Here is a 19,023-nt window from a genome sequence, read left to right on the forward strand (position 1 = left end):
ATCCATTTACTTTTAAATATAAAATATATTTTAATGAAGTTCTCTTTCATTATGGATTCAGCATGCTTAATGTGTTTTTTAATGTATTTTGACTGTTTTCTGATTTTCTTCTGAGTTGCCTGGCCAAGTCCCAGTCATTAACACAGAGTTTTGCAACTAACATTTCCTAATACTGCTGTGAACTGACTGAGTTGAACCCTCAGCATAAATGCATCTAGGGGTTTTAAGCTGTGCATTGTTTTAAAAATGTATGTGTGATCACTGTTTTTCTCCTGGTTAGCAAAAAAGAATGCTGGCCAGAGGGTATTAACTGTTTTTAAAGAAAATATATTTAAGTGCAAATGCAAAGCAATGTAGATTGAAATCAAGAATTCCCATGGCTACATTAAGACATGGTTAAAATTCAGGATTTAATATCCTTTATTTAAATCAATTCACCCGAGATGTAAAACCACAGGACAGCTAAGACAAGTGGTTTGAAGGCTGGCAAATCTGGGCTGACAGGGTCAGAGACAGCGATGGGAGGCAGAGGAAAAGAGGAATTTAAATTGTCCAGCCTGCATTAGGCAGCACTTTCACAGCATGAGCAGCTCAGCTGAAGCTGTTGTGATGGTGCTGAATGCACTGAATATGGCCCGAATGTGCTAATGGGATTGTGTGCAGATAATGCAAGGGGCCAGCATCGGTCTGGCTCTAGGGAAGTTGAATTTGTGGCTGTCTGGAAAAGGCACTGCCTTCATCTCATGCTCCCCTTTTCTCTTCTGGGGCACCAGTGATGGCTGATAAAAGTGAGGCTGGTCAATAGGCAGGGTTTCTGTGCTCACCTCCCCAGGCGTGCTGTGGAGACTGCTGGAGTCTGAGCACGGTGTTTTCTCCCTCCAAGTCCCGCTTCTGAGCTCTAGCTGTGTGGACTGAAGTTACCCTTTGAGACCCTCAAGGGCCCAGTGAGCTGGGGACACCTTTGCATGCTGCAGCAGTGTTTGTGTGGTTCTTGGTTGGCACTGGTCCTTGTTTTTTTCAAAAAAAAAAAAAAAAAGGTTTTATGCTCACTGTTTTCTGGGGTGTCTGCCCAAATTCAGCCACTGTTAGCTTCAGTTCAGGTCTGATCTTTTACTTGCCCTAGTAGCTGCTCTGAAAGCAGCATGGGGGCTCCAGTCTGTTTTTGACTAGGACATGGTTAATGATTTATCAGTGGGTTTATCTCTGTGGCAAGCTGGGTTGTGGGCACGAAGATCCCTCTGCCAGAGAACTTGCTGCAGGGGTCAGCTTTGAGGCAGCTGAGTCCTTTCACGAGGTGAGAGAAATAGCAGTTTCCCTCTCCATCTTTCTCAAGAGGAGTGCCCTGGGTGCCTTTCACTCAGCATGTACCTTGTTCTGTGCCTTCTTCAGAGAGACCCCACAGATGCTCCGTGCTCTCCATGATCTCCATCTCAGATCCTGGCAAGCAGCACAAACCACAACTGACAGTCTTTCAGTGTAGAAGCTGTTTATTGCATTAGGTAAATACATTTGCAGTAAATTTGCATTATTTCCTCTGAGTGCAATTGCTGGTGGTATGGCATAATGATTAAAAATAAAACTAGCAGAGGCACTTGTTACATGCAGCCAAAATTACTGCCAAGCCCAGTGATGCAGCCCCCTGCTAACACAAAGCTTCCTCTGGCCAGGAACACAGCTTTGCCAACCGGGCTCACAGGCTCAGGTTTGGCAGGAGCTGGAGTAATGAACATGTCTTGGGTGGGCAGCTCCCAACTCAAAGGCAAGCAGGATGAAACTTCTGCTTTTGCCATGATGTTCCATATTGCTTTAAGTTAGAGTGGTGAGATTGTTTGTAATCATTGGTGGAAGGCAGAAATTAGGATTGGGTTACGTTATCTTTATAAAAACAATCCTTTTGGTGTTTAGACAGTCATGAACAGGACTTGATAGGTGATATCAGAAAGATAAGTGCCTTTTTAGAAAATTGAGCTACCCAGGGGGATCCTTCCTCTAAAATATTTTTTTTTGGGGGGGGAAAAAAATTGGCTTGCATTAGCTGGAAATAGAAATAATGGCAAATACTTCTGTGAAGCAACTTGTTAATTTGTCTCCCCATCATTTGTCATGGTTTCTCATACAGGCTTTGTTCCTATGAGGGCTGTGCATTACTGTCCCTACCCAGCCACGGACATGGCGAGTGGCTGATCCTTGTCACTGGGTAGTCGGGTGGCCAGCTCGGGCTTCAACTTAAGTGTGTGTATAAGCCCTTAGCTGACCAGGGGCTTATTGGTGATGCACAGCAAACCATGCGGGTACTCCTCAAGTAGCCAGGTTACCTGAAAAAATGAAAGTGTCTCTAACCTGGAAACAGGTTTCTTTTGTGTTTTGTTTATTCTGTACCCCCACTGGCATCAAATTAGGATAGTGACAAAAAAATGGATTCTAAACTTTAGCCCAGAGCACAGAAACAATCTCCTTTGAGCTAGGGCATCAGTTCCTATCCTATAGATAGGCACACTCATGAATAAGAGGTGACCATATTTTCTCAAATTATGGTGAACGTTAGCATTCACACTTGTGAAAATATTCAATTACTGGTGGTTAATTGGCTATCAGAAACTGAGGCTGAATAACAGCCTGATGAGCAACCTGCAGGGGGTAACTGAAGCAGCGGAGGTCTCTTGTTAGAGAATAGCAGGATAAAAGCTGATCCTCAAATCTCCTGCCTCCTGAATGGGATCTCCTAGAACAGAGAACCAGAAATTGTGCGATTGAGCCTAGTGCAGAAGATGCATGCAAAACTTTCCACGTACCTCACCACCTGCTATTCTTTAATTGTTGCTGAACACCTTTCCTCCAGTGTCCTCAGAAATCATTGGAATAGGCAATAAAGCCAGGTGCCATTGGCATGACCAGGGATATTCCAGTCTCAATGAGAGTGAATGGAGGGCTGGACAAGTTCTGTGCCTGGGGAGAACTTTACTTGCTGTATACTGAGATTTGGACCTTCTCCCCCTTTAGTTTCACAGGGAAGACCTGTAAATCAATACCTTATTTTCATGTCCGAGGCTGTCCAAGTGCTTTTTATGGTGGTACAATACAGACAAAAGTGAGACAAGTTACTGTTACTGTACTGATTTTACAAGTGAGTAGACAGAGGCACAGAAAAACTTTTGTATGGTGGCCAAACAAATCTGTCAGAGCTGAGAGCAGTAACCTACAAAGTGTACATCCTAATCCTTTGCGCTGACCTTTGTTTCTGCCTTTCTCAACCACTGTACCTTGTCTTATGGCAAGAATCTAGAAGTCATTTAGGATGGTAAAGAAGTGAAATGCCCTTCTTACAAACTTGTGCTTTCAGGACTTGTCTACGCATGATAATTGTAGTTGTAGTACCTGTTCCTTATTGCTTCAGCAACTGTTTACAATCTATTAGGCCCAACATGTACTCAGGAAAGGTGGCTGTTGTCAAACCTTAGAACTTGAGGAATATCGGACACAGGAATCCCTCAAACATCACTCTTCAAAAGGTAAATAATACATTTTCAAAGCTCCCTTGTTTGTTTATGCCTTCTTTCATAATGGCTTTCTTAATGAAGTGAGAGAAGGAAATGTACAGAGAGAAGGAAATCAACCTACAAATTTGTGGAAAAATTCTTTTAAAGGTGCTGAAGTTGTTCGAGGTAGAATGCGTATTATTGTATGCTACTGTACCTGTTATGCTAAAGAATCTGACAAAGCTAGGAGCCATGTCTTTGCTTATTGTCTTTAATCTGTGTGTGATCCCATTGAATTGTGCCTGAAAGGAAAGATCAATGAAGTATCATGTGGAATTGCTCTCTGAAAATCATGGCACGCTCTATGTAGTTGAAGCCAGTGGTGTCCAAGTTCTGCTCAATGAATTTCTGATGTCTATCAAGATCATTGCAAGTGGTCTGGTACTTCTGGTTAATCCATAGACCTATGGCAGGTGACAAAACATCTAGTGTTTTCCAGGAGCAGGATAGAGCAAGGGGAGTCTGCAGGGTCAACCATACTCCATGACCTCTTAGGAACTGTAGTTTGAGTACTTCTGTACTCTGATCACTGGAAATGTGACTGCTTGTATGAAGTGTATGCCAACAACCAAGTTATCTGAGAATAAATCTGATCATAGCACCCTCCTTAGCAATGGTGTTTTAGTGCTTCTACTCTGGGATACAAAACCTGTCCCTTTTTTCAAAACAAATATAATGAATTGGGAAGTTATTTGAAGCAAACATTCAGGGAAGATAAAATATTCTTGTTGCTTTTCCAAATTCTGTTTTCTGAACAAAGCCCTGGATTTGTGGGAGATATTGAGAGGGCAAACTGTGCTACAGCATAAGTCTGGAGAGTCTTGTGCTACTTGAGTTACAATGATCACTGTTTTCATTAAAATGTGTTGCTGCATAGTATTAACTGTGCTGTGAGAATGGCTTGCCAATATCCTGATCTGTTGAGCAAGAATCATCTGATCTACGTGCTCTTAAAGATACTGCAGTTGCCCTGCATGTCTGAAAATGGCTATTTGTGCTTGCCTTCCGGGTAGGGAAAGGCCTCCTGGATTGCAGCATTTTATGGCTCAGTCTAGTGAAGTCCTTTCAGTCATCCAGATGCTGCTCCTCCCAGGTAGATGTAGGGATGGCGCTGTACGGGTCCATGATGACTTTTGCACAGCGAATGATCATCACAATCAAGAAAAGGCAGAGGAAGACGAAACATGCTAGTGTCAGTCCCTTGTCCACATCAACGTACACGGGTTCTGGGGTTGGTCCTTCCATTGCTTTTGCCGCTCCTCATCTGGGTTTATATTTGCTGCTAACATCATCGACCACCTGCAAAACAAACAGCGTTAGACACTGGTGACTGCTGCCCTGAGCATGAGGAGCCTTGGGTACAACTGGAAACAATATCTGGAATATCTGTGATGTGTTCTTGGAGGGAAATAAACCTGCTGGGGATGTCATGGCTTGGCTAGCATAGCTGTGAGCAGGAGAATCCTCATCTCCATCTTCATTTAGCCCATGAATGTTTCTTGCTAAGATGCCAGACAATAGAAACAGGTGTTAAAAGAAAAAGGAACAGTGGTGAATGAACGCTATCCACTTGAAATATCTCTTAAGAGGTCCAGACACTGTTCTCATCTCAGTTATTTCCTAGTCATAAAAATATTTCCTCTCCTCTGTTAATGTGGAAGACCAGACAAATGGCAGAACAGACTGTTTCTATCCCAATTTTTCCCTCTGTCCAAACACTTCCTGTCTCTCACTGGCACAAAGCAAAGTGAAAATTATGCGTACTTATTTTCCGTAATGTTTAATCTCTGCTACTCATAGGTTCTTTAGGCAATCCATTACTTTTAGGAGCAATATCCTTTTAAGAGTGTGTTTTATCACCCAGAGAGCTATGGGTGATTATGTGATTCCTACATGGGTTATTTTATTTAATGCAGATGTGTGCATTGCTGAAGGTCTCTTCTGACCTCATCTGAATCTATAAGCAGAATCGATTCAGCGGAGGCACCTTTCTGCAGGGATGCTGCTGGGTAGTGTGTGAGGTGGTACCCCAGATTGCTTCAGTATGATGATGATGGGGAGAGGAATTGAGCTGACTCACAGAATGAGTCACTGCCCAGGGATGGGGAAACTCTTCCTGACATCCACCCCTGGTCAAGGTGGGGGGTAGAATTGTTGAGGGTTTCTACTGTAAAGGAGTAAGAACATGGAATGCCTCTTTAAAATAAACCACCATGTCTGTCACATCAAAGCAAATAACCAATCTGAGAACTGATCCCTGTTTAGTTTAGAGAAGAGAGATGGGAAGAGAAGATATTAAACCACAGGGGGAATTGGGTGGAACTTGGGTATCAGATAGTGCAGTTGCTCTCTAGAAGTGCATTAATGCAGTGAGGAAATCCCAGGCACAGGCTCGGTCTACACAGCCAAGTTTGCCCAGCTCCATTTCCAGGGATGTGATGTTGCTGGCAGGGCTGTTCCAGTAGCAACTCACATCTGGCTGTAGCACTATGTTCTTGTACCATCTTGCTGTGCCAGCTGTGGGTGTCCCAGCAGCTACCGAACTCTTATGCCCTGAGAATTTTTCCCAGGGTGAGCTGAGGACCTTCTGTTTAAAAAAAAATAAATAAAATAAAAATCACAGACTTGCTCTCATAATTTACTTCCTTTCAAGTTGTTTTCCAGTCTCGCCAACTCCCAGCTCCTACAAACAAGTATAATTCAGCTGGGCTCTCTAGTCTATTTTAAGCACAAGGATGGCAGATTTCTATTTCCTGAAAGCACAGAAATTACTGCAACAGCCAGTCCTGCAGCAGGGAGTTGAAAGACGCTGATGAGACAAAAGTGCATGAAACCAAGCAGATATTTTTGTGCATTTACTTATCTGACCCTTAGGACAGACCAAGTTTAGGCTTACAAAGAAGTTTCTGGGGAGTGGGGTAAGATTTGTGGTGCTCACCTGGCCTGACTAGAGGTCTTTAATAACAGAGAGGACTCTTACTGGTGTTGCTGGCATGAGTTGCCATAGGAGAAGATCCTGCTGCTGCTCCAGAAGAACCTGGAAGCCAAATTGTGTTGAAATCTATTGCAGGAGTCACCACCATTGGATATTAGCAGTTATTGTGATTCTGGGCTGTGTTTGAGGAAGAGTGGATTCAAGGAATGGATAAAAATTTCACAGATTTTCATTGAGGTTTGGGGGCTTCGAGGAATTTTGGTCACTAGTTGGTTAGGAGACTTCATAGTTTTCCGCAGAGTCTCCAGTGCTGAGAAAATAGCACTGATAATGAGAAAACAATTCTGCAGAGTCTTTTAGACCTATTTTGCTAACCAAGAGACCTTACATTATAACTTAAAACTTAATTAGTTAATTAGTAAAAGTAAAGACTTTTTCAGCAAGGCTGAGTATTAAGTGTGGACACTTTTTCTTGTGGAGCAGAAGAAAAAATTTGTTAAACTACTAATGCAGTCTTGTCCTTTTCAGTACTCTTGTGAAGGTCCCACAGGAATGGATCTGATTCTTCCCTCTGACTTTCTGCCTGTTGTACCACGTGCTGTTATTTCACACTAAGTTAACTCAGAACTACCTGGAAATTTCCATCAGTAATAATCTTTGAAAAGTTACATTTTCAATTAAATGTACCTTAAAAAAATACTTGGTGTTCTGAGTTCTCATTAGGAGATCCAGCCCTCTGAATATCTTTTCAAAGGGCATCACAGTCTCATGGGAGATGTGGTTAAAGTGCTCCTTTCCTCATAGGACTGTCTGGATGTTTCCTATGAAACACCTGAGCTATCATGTAGCCCCCTCTCCTACTGAAAGGAAAGGACATGCCAGGCAGAAAGCTTTTAGAGATCAGAGTGAAAGCATATGGCATCTGACTTGTAGTTTACGCATGAAATTAGTGACAGCTTGAGTCTGATTTTTTTCAGGCTTAAGTTAATATATTTTGTCAAAATGTCAACATTTTCAGTGTTGTAAACTTGTGGTTAGACAAATTGTACGTCTTCTTTCTGCTCTCCCCGTAAACGTAAGGCTTCTATGATGTGGCTATTATTCTGCATTAAGTCAATAGAGATGGAAAACATATTTCTTGGGGCTGGCCAGAAGGGCCTGGCTTTGGGTCAGTCTCACTCACAGCTTGGCTGCTCACCTGGATCTGTCTGTGCAGCAGCACTGTGGGAGGGGAGGGCTTCCCCTGCAGACCCAGCCTGTCAGAGCAGTGCCAGTGTAATGCCCGTGCTCGAGTCGCATGGCAGATCAATTGTCAGAAGGCATTTGGTGGTGTTCTGCACTGTTAGTTTCTGCAATCCCATTTCAGCATGCTTGGCAGTGTAGGGACAGCCATTAGCACTGAGCAGGTCTAGGTACTGGCGTGAGGTTGTGTCTGGGGCAGTTTGCTGTTTCCAAATTCACTTATTGCTGCTGGAACATACTGCTGCTCTAGATCAGGCCTCTGAGGATCAGACCAGCAAGAGAGGGACACCTACAAAGCAGTTATTTGCTCAGATGTCTTCACATCTTCACCAGGAATGGTTATCTTGAAACTGAGTCAGGCCCTGCCTGCACATCCCACTAGTGCTCTCAGCCACGGGGGATGTGCTGGGTGCATTAGCAGACCAGTTTTGCATGTGAAATCCATCAGGCCACCATAGTTCTACTGAAAACAGTTCTTGCTCCTGCTGCAGACTAGTAGGCTGGATGCTTTGCTCTTATCACTACTGGTGATACTGACAGCATATGTGTGGGGAGGGGAAAAGAAAAAAGATTAGCAGAAACAATTATTAATGTTCACACTTGACTGATCAAGTTTTCTCTGAAGAGGTGAATTTTAGAAAATGACTTTTTTCCAGGTTGTGAGTACCCAGCTGTAGAATAATATTTTTAATTTCTTCAGATTTGTTGAAAACCATTTGGTTTAATAAAAGCCATCAGATGAAGAGCAACCCCAGACTCAAATTTATTAAGCAGGTTAGCAGTCTTTCAAGTGTCTGCACCTCTGTAGATCCCGAGGTGTTTTGATATAATCTCTCTAAGAATAGATGGGCATCACAGCCACTTATAGAAGTACCTTCTTGCATCTAGACAAGACCACCTATAAACTCTGGTGGCCTGATCCCAGCCCAAAGCCTTTGTTTGCAGTGACTCATGTAAGAAATTTCTGTCCCTGCAGCTGAAGCACCCCAGGGATGGAGCTGTGCCAGCTTGTTGCAGTGGTCAGGGTAATTCAGTACCAAAAGTGCCCGTGTGCACCTGGCTCCATGTGGATTTCCTGGCCAGGACCAGTCACCTTTATATCTCTTCAGAGGGGTTGGCATCATCTGGTGTGGTGGCTCTTGCTCCCCCTGCTTCTTGTCTGACCACTGCTGCAGTCAGGAAATCCTGTGGTCCATGAGTTGTGTGGTATAACAGGCAGGGACTGTGGCCTGGGGATGAAGAACTCATGCAACTCAATGGAGAATCTGTCCCAAGCATTTGGTCTTCGCCTTTGTTTCCTAGCACTTTTTGCATGGACTGCCACAGATAAGAGGATATATTCATTTTTATATGTTTTTTAATGTTGGCATCCTCTTTTGTATGTCAGCTGTGTTACACCTTCTATATAATGCTCATGCTGATTGGTGTGGCTGAATTTCATGTTCATTCATACCAAGGTAAAGTACTTTCAAAGATGTTTTCTTTTCCCCAGACCTGAAAATCTTGGCACTGTCACTTTAAACACAAGCTAATAATGTACCATGTAGTGCAGAGCGCTTGTCTAAACCGTACCAGTTTTTACACTGGTTAATTATATTTCCACTCATCTCAGCCCATAGAATACATTTCAAAACACTTCTTTAATATCCTCTGCTCTTTTCCCAAAACAATAAATGTGCAGAGGGAAGGGAAACTATATAATTTCATACATGCAAGCAGATTCTTACCTTCCAGACCTGGGTAGAAAGCCTGTCACATCCCGGCATGGCAGCATTGTGGAGTTAAAATCCTTACTGTAGTCATATTTTAAAAGTTTTGTTAGTCAGTGTGGTTTCAGCTGCATTCAGGCTCCACTCAGGTTCACGTCCATCCAGACCTGGAAGCAGTTCTTGTCACCGGTGTGTTCTGGAAAAAAAAAAATCACAATTGCACATCACGCAGGATGTGGGCGTTAGAGTCATTAAGCAGTAGGGACTCACTTCAGTGACAGCCTGAGGCAATCATACAGTCAGATGCAAGGTGGGACTTTCTGGCAAAAATCACTGAACATTTATGCTGTATAGAGAGCAATGTTTGAGCCCAAAGTTACATTATTTCTTAAGCAACACCCATGCTTTTAATCCATAGTGAAAGATGAACCAGATCTGAATTGATGCTGCTAATTGATTCTGCCTCTTTAGTTGTTTTTCTTTAAAAATGGTCAGAATCTAAGTGAAACACTTTAGCAACTTAAAATAATGTGGTTGATCTGAGCTGATACAGCAACAATTTAAGAACAGTGAATTTGATTTTTCGGTCTGATTGGGGATGGTATTTTTTACACACAATAACTTCAACCAAACAAACTTAAGTTCTTGGGTGACAAACACATTTCCCCACCCAGTTTTGCTAACTGAAGTTTCTGGTACTATTTGGAGCAGACAGTTGTAGGACAAGACATCTGTGCATGCTGTAAGAGAGGAGGTAGTGGTAATTAAAACTGAAGCAGTAACAGTGCCTGATTGTCTTCAGGATGCCTACAGAGATGGTGAGACTGAGATGCTGGTGTGGAAAAACTGAGAGTTAGGATGTGAAGGCTGGAGAGAAGAACGAGCCAAAAATGACCCCAAATCCCAGGTGAAGGAAGCTGAAATGCTGTTTCAGGGATGTATTTTGTGTGTGTCAAATGAACTTGATTTCGGTTTGAAGTTCAAATCCATAAAAGAGGAGTCTGGACACTTAATCATACTCTAATGTTCTTAACAATCTAGTTTCGATTAAAAACTCACTGCCTCTGAGCACAAAGTGAAATGCTGTAGATTGATATAGACAGATGGGCTTCTTTCTATATCCAGAGAGCAATAAGATAACCACTACCTTCATTTAAAAATTAATTGTCCTTTTATACTTACAGTTCTTTCAGCAGAAAATCAATACTTTATTTCAGTAACTCTGGCTTCTATGAGCATGACTTCTTCAACGTACCTGTAGCACACAGGTTTAAACTATTTTTTAACCCACTATTTGTTGGGTTTAAAACATTTGTTTTTTTTATTTATTGTTTTAAGTACTGACTTCAAATCTTTACACTCAGCTTAGTTTATGCAAGCTCATTCAATCTAGCCACCTTGGTTATGGTCAGGCAATAAATAATCTTCCCTCAATAAACTTGCTTTTAGCCAGTCATAAATTACTCGATGTCAGTACACCCTCTGAAGACTAAAGACATCATTTACGGGTGCCCAAAAAGTTGAAAACAAATAAACACATAAATCAATCCGAAGAAAGTGTTAAAAATTGCTGTTGCACAAATGTTTCCTCCTGGCATAACCCCGTGGTAAGTGTAACATTAATCTTCATTGAGAAGAAGATGCAACACACACTTAAAATAACTGTGGGCTGCTTATAATTTCAGAGCATCCTAAATCAAATAATGATTTCTCACTCGAGGAGCATGTGGTATTGTTAGCCAAAGAAGAAGAGAAATACTTGGGAGGGAGTTGCTTCTTAGGGCTATCGAGCTAAATGATGGAGAGTTGGCCTCTGGAGAGAAAAGCTTCTCAAGTCTTCTAAAGTTCAGTTGGTGTGGATAATCCTTGATTAAACTTTGCTGAAGTGAGATCCTGAGAACATTTAGGAAGCTTTATAAGACTGGAACTATTAGTTCAGAGGTAAAAGCAGGGCAGAATCAAGGGTGCACCTTAGGGATTGTTAGCTACCGAACACATTGCTAGGAAGAGCTAGGACTTGAGCGATGTACACTAGCTAAACTAAGGCAGGTAACCCAGGGATGATGTTATAAAGTGTTTTTCTATTAGCTGTTATACAATCCATGAGAGAGCACTGGATCCCCAGTTCAGAGGATTGTTTTTTTGTTTTGGTTGGTTGTTTTTTTTTGTATCTCACTAGTACTGTCTTCAGCTGGCCGGGCTCTGAGCAATGTGGGAGCCAATAGTCCAGCTATTTTCCAAAAGGAAAGCAGAAAGTCCTGTGCACAGGACCCCTTCTTTGGTTCCCCATTTGTGTTTCTGCAGTGGGTGTGGGAGAGCTGCTTTGATTTTGCAACATGGTTTGCCCCATCCTTGTTCTTGAAGAACTCAGTTCCACCCAAGAGGGCTGTTGGGAGCATTCATCAGGCATTGAAAATCCTTTAGTAGATGATCCAAAGCAATGCCTATGACATGTAAAGTTTAGATGGGCTCAAAAAGCAATGCCTGCCTGCAGCAAGTCCATCCTTCATTCAGCATGTGTTTTGATAAGGAGTCTGAGGCTGCTTTTCTCATCACTCAGTGGTATGATGCACAGTGTGTGCATCCTCTCTAATCATGGTGAGTGGCAAACAGAGGAGTTGTAGAGAAACAAATGGATTTGGCCTTTAAGCCAAGGCTTGTAAGGTCTGAATAGATATTACGTGAACGCAGTTTAATGGACTATATGCTGTTTAAACATCATGCTGCTTAAATTGTATGGACAGAGACAAACATGCCTGTTGTTCTTGTCAGTTATTTTATAAATTAAACTGAGGTTGTTCCACAGGAGAATCATAAGAATAGCCACGTGGATATTTTTCATTGCAGCAAAGCTGACAGAGAGGGAAAAGGAGAAGCATTGCTTTTTTCCGCTCTTGATCTGATGATATTTTCACAAACACATAAGCTGCACTTTGAGGTGGAATAGCAGCTCCTTTTCTGCTTGACTGTTCATTTACCTTGTGGTGGAGATGTCCGGTGTTCTCTAACTTGCAGAATATTTCTCAGATATCTTTTGACCTTTCATTTTCAGAAGCAACATGCCTGGCTCAGACTGAGGCAGCATAAATATTTTGATATGAGGAAAAGTACTGTGGATGAAAGCTTACAAAAATAACTCAGTTACATATGTATAACTGCCACTGACACTGGCATGAAGGAATCACATAGCCCTGCTCCGTTGCTGAACAGCTTATTTAATATGAAAAGCTAAATTCCCACTGATGACAGAAACTCCTGGTTCAGGAAGGCATTCATTTAACAATACACACTCAAAACTGAGTTATAGCTATCTTTGCTACGGGAAAAGATAGGAGTTCTGTGTATGCAAGTACTCATCAGTCCAAATATATGATGTCTGTATTAAAAGGATTCTGAATCAGTTTTCTCAGATACTTAGAAATTTGAGGGGATATGATTAAAAAATAAGTATAGGAATGAACAGAGCTTAAAGTCCAGAGTTCTGTGTTCTGGTTGAAAACAAAACAAAATTATAGAGCTTTACACTGGGCTCCCACGAAAGATACTGCTCTTATCTGTTCCTTTTTAGAATTGCTTAAGTCCACAGAAGACAAATTACTGTGATATTTCTGTTTTTGTGGTGATATCAGAGGCACAATGCCAGCTGAAATACGTATTATCTTAAACTGGAGAAAAAAAAAAGAAAAAAAGGTTTTGCAAAGGAAACTTAAAGAGTGAAGGAATAAGCTATGGAACTTAGAGATGCTCCTGATAGTAATACAGATCTGACTGCAAATCAGGAAATGTTGTTATATATTTTTCAGCATGTGTTGCCAGGTCACTGAACAAAAATTGACCTACAGAAGAAACTGTCCAGAAGCCAGTAATTTCTTGAGTAAGGAGAAAATATCTCTAAGGAGAAACCTTGGAAAACATTGGCAAAAACAGCCCTACTTAAACAGATTTATCTCTTTTCACTGGTATGAGGAATTGGAGAAAACAATCCCAGGATCAGAAACAAGAAGGTAGGGCCCCAGGTGTTCTGAGGAGAGTTTGGGTTAGGGCTGGTTCAGGAGCAGAGCTCAGTGCTATGGGAGGCATCAGAAAGCTCAGTGCTACTCACCCTCTCCAGCTGGAAAGGCAGACTTGTTGCAGCATGTCAGCCAATTCTTGTTATAATTTGCCAACAGGAAAATTAGTAATATTACTAGTTTTTCCTTGTTTTCTCTTCTCAAGGGAACTTTTTTTAAATACTGGGAGATTGAGTATTGGCCCATTTTTGGAGGTGCTGAGTGCCTGGAGCACCCTCTGGAATCAGTGCGAGCAAACAGTTCAACATCCCAATCTCCCACTTTTCAGCCCCCTTTTTTGTACAGTTCAGTCTGTGAATACTGCACAAAAGCTTTCTGATGAGGATCCAGTTGGCATCCGGATAGATTATTTTTTCAACTGTCTCCCAGTGGGGATGGATTGCCTTTTCCTTCAGAGAGGCCAGATGATTTTTATTACAAATGAACCAAAACCTTGAGGCAGGACATGCATTACATTTCCATGGCAGCGCTGGCAGGAGTGAAAGATCCTGATAAGAGTTTAAGGATAATTGAACTCTAGTCTCCAGCAGGTACATGACAAATATAGCAGCTTCCAAATTCTGTGCGTCACTGAGCGAGGCTGGGTTAGAGGATAAATGGGCTATTGCTTAGGAGAGCGAGGATCAGTCAGGGTCCTGAGGCTGTCCCAGCTGTTTATGGTCTCTGTCTGTTGTCCTTCATGGGACGTGTGGGCTGTATCTGTGCTAGTAAATCAAATGTGCCCAAGACTGTTTTTCAGCATTGAGGCTGGCTGGCAAAGGGCAGATCATGCAAATATTGTTAAAGTTACTTGACTTCTGAGACAGGTCATTATGTTAATGGGGTTACACAGCAAAAGGAAAACAAACTTCTACACTTTCAGTATCTTTTAGTTGCAGAGCATGTTTGAGTTGTGCCAGGTGGATGGGAATAGAATACAGTTTGTATTAAATCAAAGACAGAGCAGTCAAAAATGATCTCTGAGAATGGTAAAGCAATTAGGCATTTTCTGAATGGCCTTTGGTGGCATGAGGTGGGCGGAATACCGATTTAGTGCCCACCAGAACAGAACAAATGGACACTGAAGACTGGCTGGGTGGTGTAAAGCTACACAATGAGTCTGCTGTTCATGCCTGTTTCTGGGACATGCTCCATTGATCACCTCAAAGCCCGGAGCCCTCAAGCACTCAAGTCCCTGTGGGTTGCTGCAAGCTAGGCAGGGATGTAGCTTCCCTGAAGCCACTCTGACCTCTGCTAGTGATGGCTTTGGCCACAGCTTTGTGCTTCGTGTTGTTGGGGATGGTTAATGCCAACTCCCTGCTTCCCTCTCATCCAAACCTATACTGGTGGCATTACCAAGTTCAGCCCATGGCCTGAGTGTTATCCTGTGTTTCTGCTTTCCTTCTCCTGATTACACTCTCTCCAAATACACGTGCAGCCATTTCATCAAATCGAGAAAGATCCTTTCCTCAGCTGGAAGCTCATTGACTATTCTGTAAGACTTGTAGTCAGAGGTACTCTTTAATTAAGATTGTACCAAAGGAGCTTTGATTCGAGCCATGTATTACAGCCTGATGTTGTTTTCTTTGTCACTTCAGTAGGTTATTGGAAATGTAGTCCTTGATTAAAAAGATTGTGTGCAATTACATTCCATCTCCACATCTTCAGCTACATCAGTAGCTTGTCAGTGGGTCATTGGGAATCAGATTGCCAGAACCTTTGTACCTGTTCAATTTATAACAGGCTGGTTTTCTGGCACAGCATCTGACAGTGCTATACAGCCAATACCTTATTAATGCGCTATTAGCCACAAGGAACACTTTCAAAGCGAACCTAATGTACAGTGAGCAACAAGGGCTTGCCTGAACTGACTCAGCAGTTTGAAGGTCTTTTTGCAGGGCTCACGCTAACTTCTGAATGTGCTTGAATGTCTCAAAATTAATGCTGGTGAAAACTTGCTTCCATCCACCTTCCTTATTTTGGTTTCTGGTGGACTGAGATCATAATTTGAAAGCAAGTTAGTGGGCTAAGGAATAAACACCTTCCATCAAGGACTTCTCTTTAAACACTTAAAATGGTCAAAGGGATTATCAGCTGCTTTGCAAGTCCCTGGAGTTTGCAAGTTGGTTAATTGCAAGTGCAGGCAGTAGGGGCTAGTTGCAGAACATGACTTTTGGACAGAAACAACTGTGTATTTAACTGATAGACATTACATCCCCAAATCAGTACGTCCTGAGAAAGATGCAATTACCTCTCTCTGATCCCCATCTCTCCAGGCATGGAACTCAGTACAGAGCATCCAGCCAAGGATCTTTTAAATGCTGCAGGGACCAAGTTTTGATGATACCATTAGGATTAACTAAATTTTCCTGCCTTGTTTGGTGTACTTCCATGCTAAGATCCGTACTAGGGTAGGAGCCAACTGGACTGCAGTCATTTCTCATTTACAAAACTAGCTTTTTTCTAAGGCAAATTTTAATATATGTGCAAATACAGATCTGAAATTGGTTTTGGATGAGCTGTTCTTTCCTTCCCCTTGGATTGTTTTCCCTGCAAGGTTTTCTAGATGATCCCAGCACTGTGCATTTTGGTAAGGAATGACTCCAGATCTCCCACAGTTTCAATATGCACCAGCTGAGTCCAGGAGCATCTGGAAGGACAGCAAACTGGCCCAAAAACAGTGCCAGCTTTTCAGTTGCTCAGCTGCAGTTCTGCATGGTGTTATTCCATCAGTGCCGAATTCAGAAGTGACTCCTATTCTTGTGTCAGGAACACTCAGTGTTCCTAAAATGGGGTTTTGACTGAGGAGGGGCAAGAGTCAAGTGCAGGAAAGAGCCTTCCTAACTCCATCATAGTTCAACATAAGTCTTCTCTTAGGAGGTGAACAAGGGCAACTGGTTCTTATCAGTTTTGCAGTATTTCTGACAGTACCTGCTTTATAAAAATAATAAAATTCATGATCTTCTCCCCTGTCACTGCAGATTAATGTTAAGAATTATCAGATCCCAATGTCTGGGGGAAAAAATATTTTATCTTTACTAAAAAGGTGTGATTTTTATCTACTTTTGTTCTGCGTTGATAAAAAACGAGACCCCTGCAAATGATGTTGAAGAACAGGGGTGAGAATAGGCAGACCTCAGACTATCTGTAAGGGGTGGATAGGTGTAATAAGAACACTCTGAGAGCGTGTCTATGTTCACAATTACCATCCAAAGGCAACTATTAATAACTAAAGCTAATATATTAAGCGAGATACAAGGAAGCTCCCTGAATATCAGAAACCTCCACCTCTGCACAATGTTTTTTAATTCAATGCTGTGCTTTCTATTTAAGCCTGCTCTGCAAACTGAGATTTAGCCAAACCTTCTCTATTTATGTGACTACCCAAACTGCACCCATGGCTTTTCAGGGACTATGGGGTGACAGCAATGGAAAATAGCCTCAGACTGCCATAAAGATTAGTTTTTGTATGCACCAAGCCTCGGAGTAGGAAAGATATATGTTGGCTTCTTGCTCAAGAAGACTGAGCATGGGAAGGAGGGTAGAGAACCTGCTCATAAGCATTCTGATGCATGTAAAGTTACCAAGGTCAGTCATCCTGTACTGATATGCTCGGTAAATAATGGGACTCATATGTTAAAGCTGCTCGGGGCATCTTTCCTGGGTTGAATGAACATTGTAACTGCAAACCTTTCAAAAGCAGAGAGATGTACAGCACTAAGCTAGAAAATAAGACTTTATGGGCATGCTAAAATATAATCTGCACATCGCACCCTTCTTTGAATGACTCTTCCCTAGCAGAGAATAATGTTTGGCTTGCATTTACTTGACTGTGAGCACCCTTGAATTATATTAGTTCTGTAAACACTGGCCTAGTAGTGGGCAGGTTGATTTCTAGAGAAATTCTCTTTCTAATAAAATGCCTCATAAAAACTGCATTGACTTCAGACAGATTGTGGGCAGATAGAAACTTCTTATTGCTTCACTTTAACTTAGTATTTTTGGACTTACCTGTGCTTGACAAATAGCATCTTTCTGTCAAGTGTCACTCACAAGCAGGAAAATTAAGGGCAATTATTTTCTGAGGCATATGGCAGTGATCAGGTATTACTCACATGGACACCTGGTCAGTGAGGTTTGAGGAAAGGGAGGCTCAATGTGATATTCAGCGTGACTAAAGCCTGTGTCTCCAAGATGCATATCTGAAATCAGTGGGCCATAAAGGCTGACAGCCTACACTTGGCATTTCCCATATTATGCAGTGATATGACAAGCACCATTTCCAAAGCCTCCATAAAACCTAAGGTGGGTCTGAAAGCTAAGCAGTTTCAGTAAACACTGCTGAACTTTGTCTTTGAGGAAAGCCTTTCTGCCAGAAAGGATGCTCTAACTGGAACACTGCATTCCCAAAACAAATTCCCCTTGGTATCACCTCCCCTCACCTGCCAACTAATAAAACTCTCTTTTCCTTGAAAATGAAGTCCAAGTGGAGTTTTGACTTTGCAAAAAGAAGTGCCAGTAATCATCTGAGAGCCAGTCCTACTGATATGCAGTTTTTAGTAGGAAGTGTTGGCAAGCTACAGTAACAGCATAAAACCCTAAGGTAGGTAGCAACTTTGACAACAAAGAACGATGTTCAAACTGTCCCCTCAGCATCTACTGGAAGAGTAGTTTGAAGTGACAACTCTTCACAGTGGCCTCAAGTCCCAGTAGGCTGTTTTTTCCCAACTTACAAGCCTAGGGAGTAGCCTATTGAATGCCACACTCTTTGTTTTTGGTTGTTTTTTTTTTTTTTTTTCTTTTTTTTTTTTCTTAGTGACCTACTGCAGTGGATAGCAATTAAAGCATTTGCCAAGTTTCTAATGAATATAACCTTGAAGCTATATTAGCAATCTAATGGTGAAACATAGCTGGTCTATCTGTATATCTCCATCAAATGACAATACAAGTGTACTGTTTAGGAACAAATACAGATCTGCTTGTAAGAAATCTGGGACATCCTTACTACGTACCACTCTGGTACATGTATCAGCCGGCTTATCAGCAGGGAATCCCCTCACCTTTCTGCCTGAGGTCTACTGACATCACTAATTATGATAGCAAGCTCCTTGCATTACTGTCATGTAGTTAGCTTTTGTTTGCTGTTTTGTCCTAAATTTCAGATGTGGCTTGTTGGTTGCTGAAACTATGTATGGAGACATTTCAATCGCTGAGGTGATCTTAGAGCATAAATTGCTCCTCCTGCAAATTTGCTTCTTGCAGTGAAAGTGTGATCATTTGCTATTTATTTATGTTTAGAAAAACTCCTTCACAGTGCACTTCTGTGTTCACCTTTGTCGCTCTCCCCCCAGTCTGTTGGATAGCTCACAATTTCAAGAATCTGCTCTGCTATAGGAACTGACTCTAAAAGCTGGTTTCCTTCCCCTTCCCTCTCTCCCATTTATTTATTTTTTAACGTTAATATATACTTTTTAAGCTTCAGAAGCTTTTCTAACCCTGCAAAGCTTAGCCCGGGAACTGGAATAGGTTCTTTTCTACCTCATGAATCACCA

At 41.9% G+C, this 19,023-nt stretch overlaps 2 protein-coding genes across 10 annotated transcripts in view; one reads left to right on the forward strand and one right to left on the reverse strand.

Annotated features, from left to right (window-relative positions):
- The window catches only part of ARNT2 (aryl hydrocarbon receptor nuclear translocator 2), a 175,542-nt gene that overhangs the window by 1,384 nt on the left and 155,135 nt on the right, over positions 1-19,023 (forward strand). The gene's annotated exons all lie outside the window — the stretch shown is intronic.
- The window catches only part of CTXND1 (cortexin domain containing 1), a 50,371-nt gene continuing 34,084 nt past the window's right edge, over positions 2,737-19,023 (reverse strand). For 3 of the 4 annotated variants that reach the window (XM_068696316.1, XM_068696315.1, XM_068696314.1), the window contains 2 exons: positions 9,441-9,618; positions 2,737-4,835 (listed from right to left, as the gene is read on the reverse strand). In XM_068696316.1, coding sequence (XP_068552417.1) covers positions 4,602-4,781 — 180 coding nt within the window. In that variant the 5' untranslated portion in view covers positions 4,782-4,835; positions 9,441-9,618 and the 3' untranslated portion in view covers positions 2,737-4,601. Of the gene's footprint in view, positions 4,836-8,006; positions 9,413-9,440; positions 9,619-19,023 lie in introns of those variants that run through there. The other variant, XM_068696317.1, reaches the window with a different exon arrangement.

The sequence above is a fragment of the Anas acuta genome, chromosome 12, assembly GCF_963932015.1.
Source record: "Anas acuta chromosome 12, bAnaAcu1.1, whole genome shotgun sequence".
Taxonomy (NCBI): Eukaryota; Metazoa; Chordata; class Aves; order Anseriformes; family Anatidae; genus Anas; species Anas acuta.